Below are 6,264 nucleotides of genomic sequence, written 5' to 3' on the forward strand. Positions count from 1 at the left end.
ATGAGTTTTATAAAACGTTGATTGGCCCAATACCAGACTCGATCTGTGTTCTGATTGGTGGCTTGCTTAATCAGTCAAAAATATCGTATTGTACCCCTTAATTCGAACAGAAGTGAACTGAAAATGTCAATAACATTACAGGCAAACTAGGTTCAGTACTGATCTAAAATAAACGCGCTTCTTATCAGTACCGCGCTCATGTCAGCAGTGCACGCCGGCTCAGAGACCACGTAAATACCTGGATGACCCAGCGCACCACCTCACAAAACTTTTCTTTGGAACAACTACAACATACTTTTCAGAAACAAATCCTTATTCTCTCCTAAATGGTTCCGAAAAATTTAAACCATACTCTCAATCTCTATGATGAATTTGGTGACACGCTGTCATAGGAACGTCTCGTGTCTGTGCACAGTTTTCCAATTCCTTTCAAAGAGTTTAACTCGTGCTATTCCAAATGGATTAGTGGATGGACTTGTGAAAAGCCACTTAAGTTATGATGAGAATAAAATGACGCAGCCTTTACTGATGGTGGATGGAACTGAACTAACAGATATAAAGTGTAATAATAAATACATTCACCAAACGTTTTAAAAAAAGAACAAAACTGCACCAAGAGGCGAGTTTTTCTGGAGGTCTCAAATTGAAAACATAAATACTGTATTTCAAACAAGGCTAAGGAAGGACAATTCAAAACCTTGCATAAAATACACCCTGCTAATTGTCTTAATGCTAAGTTTACAGACATTAGCCTAATACTTCTTGTTACTTCTGTAAACATAATAAAGAAACAATTTCTCACCTATTTTTTGATTGTGAAATATACCGAAAATTTCGGACAGATCTTGAGTCTCACATTTTTGAAGCTGCGAACTCTTAATCGCTAAACTCTAAATCTACTCTTTTAATTTTAGGGATATTATCTGTTGCTATGATAATCCAGATGATGGCGCTCTTGAATATCTGATTCATTTCATTATCCCATTTGCAAAGTTCTTTATTCACAAACAGAAATTTTCTAAATGACCACCTAAGTTCTCACCTTTTCTACTAGAACTGAAGTCTCTACTTAAACCACTCACTTTATTAAGTAATGAGAAAGTTATAAGCTATTGCAACATTGTGGAACTCTTCTCCCTGAATCCTCTAAGTATGTTTATAATTGTATATACGTGCATACTTCTGTTTTTTATTTTATGTAGCTGTCTTTTAATAATGTCCCTGTATGTCCCTCATATGCATCTGTATCATTTAAATTTGTTCCACGTGTGCTGCAGCTGTTTTCCTGAATAATTGCATATTATCCTTTGTTAATTAAAATTTGTTGATGTTAATGTAAATTTGCTAAACGCACTGTGAGGCAGTGCGCTGCATTGTCGGATCATGTCTGAACCCGGTCCAGCGATGCTGATGTCCAGTTAGGGATTATTGGTTGGAAAGCAAAGCCCTCTGTGAGCAACAGCGACTCACATCATTTTATGGTCAGCCAGACTCTTCTCGGCTCCATTGTTCTCGGCTAATCAATGCTTACCTGTCCCTGAAATAACACTAATTCTGAAAGTGTAGAGCCAGGCTTTAAACTCTACCCGAGTCTCTGACAGACGAGCACGTTAAGGTCGTAAAACACCTGTGCGCGTCGTCTCAGCGCTCCTCTGACAGATAACACAACATTGATACGTAAGCCCTCTAGTGGTGACTTTTGGAATCTTCTTGTTTATATGTATGAGCGCTTCAGTGCATTTGCAGTATTATTCCGATAAAAACTACGCGCAGAATACATTCAAATAACATGGTTATTAATAAATATGTTTATTTATTTGTGCAGCTAAATTGAAATAATTTTATAAAACTTAAAGATGATAAATGTCCGCGGAGAACGGAGAAAGTGAAGTCGAAGGGTTTTGTACTCTGCCCTCAGATAATACCATTTCATTTCAGGCGGAGCCGCTGTGAAAAACACACCAGCAGGCGGCGCTGTACGTCCCAGGTGCCATCAGCCGAGGAATCTCGCTCACTTCGCTCGCCCGTTTGCCCTTCACCCAATCCTGCACTGTACACGAACGAGATAGGACTGTTCAAAATGAAATGAAATTAAAATGAAAAAGTAAAGAAAACGACAATGATTGCGATACATTTTGATAGACTCCTGAGGCGTGACGCAGACGTTAATAAAAATCAGCTCAACACTTGTCACAGATACACAGGAAAATGAACAGTTCAGTTATTTATTTATTTATTTATTTTTTGGGAATATTTATTCTTTTAAACCAGTGAATCACAAAATTATTAAATCTGTGACTCTGTTCCTTATAGAGGAGGAAATCGTGTACAGCTGTGGATTTTTGCCCTCTCTGTAAGTTCTGTGAATTCTCGTGTTTCGGTTTGGCCCTGTTATGCCACAGATGACAGACAGAATCTACAGGAAGTAAGACAGTACATGCGAGCCAAGCTTCAAAGGAAAGAAGCTATAAATTTTAAAGTGATGACAGTTTGGGCTCAAAAGGAATGTATGATCATTCTTAAACCGGTCACGGAGAGTATGGTTTTGTTCAGACGTTTCTGCGTGGATTACACTCTGTGGGCCGACACCCTGACGCTGTGACATCACACACACACACACACACACAAAAACCAAAAACAAAAAAAACCCCACAGAGCTACAGAGGAACTGTGGCAGTGAGAGACCAAGCTTTGTCCCGTCTCTGGGCCAGTCCAGTCGTCCTATGTGATTCACTCCACTGGACCTGAAGTCAAAGCTCCTTTGTGACAACGAACAAAAAAGAACAAGCATAACATCTCTACATGAACAAAATGCAACTGTACTGAAGCAATTAAGTCTTATTCATAAACCTGAAGCGATATCATCTTTAAAACAGTCAGGCCGGTGCCCTGGTTCAACCCAGCCCAGATTTACACATGATTTCCCACATAAGGTTTTAAATAAGAACTCATCATCATCACAGTTCTCAGCACCGTTTCCAGAACCAGTCAGGGTCACTGTCTGTGACTCCCTGCATTTCTGACTGGCTGTCTATGACTCTCAGGGTTTAACACTCGCTGACCGTTACTGACTGATTGTCTCAAACACCATTCACTTCAGAAATTTTAAATGAAAAAAAAACCAATCTGCTAATATTGTGATTGGATAAAAACAGCCTAACATATGTTTTAACACAATAAACAACCAGTGTGCAGGGTGAAAATCAGTCATTGAACAGGAGAATATATCTTACTATTCTTCCACTAATAGTAAAACTGCAAAATCCAAGAGATTTAGAAGAAAATTGTGATCTCAATGCAAAAAAACTATTTGTCAGTTGTTTGTGTATATGGCATTGTCTGGAGTCAGTGCAGTTCTGTCTTTGTGTATATGACATTGTCTGGAGTCAGTGCAGTTCTGTCTTTGTGTATATGACATTGTTTGGAGTCAGTGCAGTTCTGTCTTTGTGTATATGACATTGTTTGGAGTCAGTGCAGTTCTGTTTTAGTGTATATGACATTGTTTGGAGTCAGTGCAGTTCTGTCTTTGTGTATATGACATTGTCTGGAGTCAGTGCAGTTCTGTCTTTGTGTATATGACATTGTTTGGAGTCAGTGCAGTTCTGTCTTTGTGTATATGACATTGTTTGGAGTCAGTACAGTTCTGTCTTAGTGTATATGACATTGTTTGGAGTCAGTGCAGTTCTGTCTTTGTGTATATGACATTGTCTGGAGTCAGTGCAGTTCTGTCTTTGTGTATATGACATTGTTTGGAGTCAGTGCAGTTCTGTCTTAGTGTATATGACATCGTCTGGAGTCAGTGCAGTTCTGTCTTTGTGTATATGACATTGTTTGGAGTCAGTGCAGTTCTGTCTTAGTGTATATGACATTGTTTGGAGTCATTCCAGTTCCGTCTGTGCGTATGCAGTCATTTGGAGTCAGTGCAGTGGCCTTATGTTTGAGCCTTGTGCACGTTGATGGAGAATTTGCGAAGGGAATTATTTTCTGCCAGTTTCCTTGCATCCTCTTCCTCCTCCCTCCACATCTCTCGAATCTTCCTCTCTAGTTCTTCCTCATCGTCATAATTTTCTGCCAGCTCCCTCTCCTTCCGAGCGATCTCCTCCTGACGCTCCTGCAGGATCTTTGCCTGCTTCTCCCTGATCTTCCTCTCCGGCGCTGGGTACAGGGCCGTGGTGTAGCAGCCGTGCCCGTTAATGGCTACGAGCGTCTCCACCTTCTCCAGAAGTTTGCTGACCTGCTCTCGGTTGCTGGGCTCTTTGTTGTTGAAGACGAGAAAGCCGCCGCTGCACTTTCGGATGAAGTTGCGGAGATCTTTGTCCGAACTGGCGATGACTTCGTTCAGCGTCTTTCCCTCCAGACGGTCTCCGTGTGTGAACAGGATGATGGTGTAGTCCCAGATCTGTTTGCCAAACACATTCTCAATCAGCTTATTCATGTCTTTGTCCTCATTGGTGAGGTTCCCCAGCGGGAGGACCAGCAGGAAGACGTGCGGACCGGGCTTATAGAGCGAGACGGATTTCAGGATCTCCCGAATGATGTCTTTCTCTGCACGTTTCCTGTTGTTGAGCCCTGGGGTGTCGATGACAGCGACAGGTTTCCCGTCCACGTGACCGTTCACTCTCTCACAGAACTGCGTGACTCTGGCCAGCTGCATGTCCGTGTTAAAGACGTTCCAGCCCAGGATGGTGTTCCCAACCGAACTCTTCCCCCCGCCTCTCTTTCCCAGCAACATCAGCCTCCACTCCGTCATTTCAGCTGCCGTACACACACACACACACACACACACGCACACGCACACGCACACGCACACGCACACACACACACACACACACAGAGGAATAGCCTTTATCAGTGAAATAACAGGACTGGGGAGCTCAGTGAAACAATAGAAACTGTTTGATCAGTGAGAATAACGACTGTTTGATATATTTGACTGATTGATATGTTTGATCAGTGAGAATAATGGCTGTTTGATATGTTTGACTGTTTGATATGTTTGACTGTTTGATATGTTCGACTGTTTTATTGTTGACTGTGAATTCAGTGAAATCTGCAGGTTGACTCACGGTGTCCTGATGACCCATTAAAAGAATTAACGTCACTGTGCTCTTTGATGTTTTCATACAAATCTGCATCACTCACAGCTGCAAACAAAACACACACATCCACTTTAGTTTATCAGTGCTCCACTTGAACACAAACAAATCCACTTTAGTTTATCAGTGCTCCACTTGAACACAAACAAATCCACTTTAGTTTATCAATGCTCCACAAAAACACACACATCCACTTTAGTTTATCAATGCTCCACAAAAACACACACATCCGCTTTAGTTTATCAATACTCCACTAGAAATCACACATCCACTTTAGTTTATCAATGCTCCGTTAAAACACACACATCCAATTTACTTTATCAATGCTCCACTTGAACACACACATCCACTTTAGTTTATCAATGCTCCACAAAAACACACACATCCACTTTAGTTTATCAATACTCCACTAGAAATCACACATCCACTTTAGTTTATCAATGCTCCGTTAAAACACACACATCCAATTTACTTTATCAATGCTCCATTTGAACACACACATCCACTTTAGTTTATCAATGCTCCGTTAAAATACACACATCCAATTTACTTTATCAATGCTCCACTAGAAATCACACACAACCACTTTATTTTCTCAATACTCCACTAGAAATCACACATATCCACTTTAGTTTATCAATACTCCACTAGAATACACACACATCCACTTTAGTTTATCAATGCTCCACAAAAACACACACATACACTTTAGTTTATCAATGCTCCACTAGAAATCACACATCCACTTTAGTTTATCAATGCTCCACTAGAAATCACACACATCCACATCCACACACTCACTTTAGAAAAGGACTTTAGTACAGGACACCTGAGCTTGAAAAGGGTTTGATATTCTAAGCTCTGTATCTGTTGGGAATCTGTGAAATGTGGAATGTTGTCGGGAATGTTTAACATACTTTGTTTTTACTTCAGCAGCATTGCTGTACTTAGAGAGAGAGAGAGAAGGGGGGGGGGGAGAGAGAGAGGGGGGGAGAGGGAGGTCATGCTTCTCATTCTTTCTATAAAACGACACAGGGAAAACCACAGTTTAGAAAAGTCAGACTTTCGGATATTAAACAAAGGATAAACGTGATCTTATTCCATAAAGACACCACAAGTCAATATATATTTTCTACTGATAAAAAAAACAAACAAAAAAACCCAATTT

The 6,264-nt window shown here is 40.6% G+C and overlaps 1 protein-coding gene across 1 annotated transcript; it reads right to left on the reverse strand.

The window, feature by feature from the left end:
- Positions 1 to 3,931: 3,931 nt before the first annotated feature.
- On the reverse strand, positions 3,932 to 4,750 carry LOC115829289 (GTPase IMAP family member 4). The gene has a single exon (XM_030793343.1). It carries the CDS (start codon positions 4,748 to 4,750, stop codon positions 3,932 to 3,934), a length of 819 nt encoding a protein of 272 aa, XP_030649203.1.
- Between the last annotated feature and the right edge of the window lie 1,514 nt (positions 4,751 to 6,264).

Source organism: Chanos chanos, chromosome 16, assembly GCF_902362185.1.
Source record: "Chanos chanos chromosome 16, fChaCha1.1, whole genome shotgun sequence".
NCBI classification, from domain to species: Eukaryota; Metazoa; Chordata; class Actinopteri; order Gonorynchiformes; family Chanidae; genus Chanos; species Chanos chanos.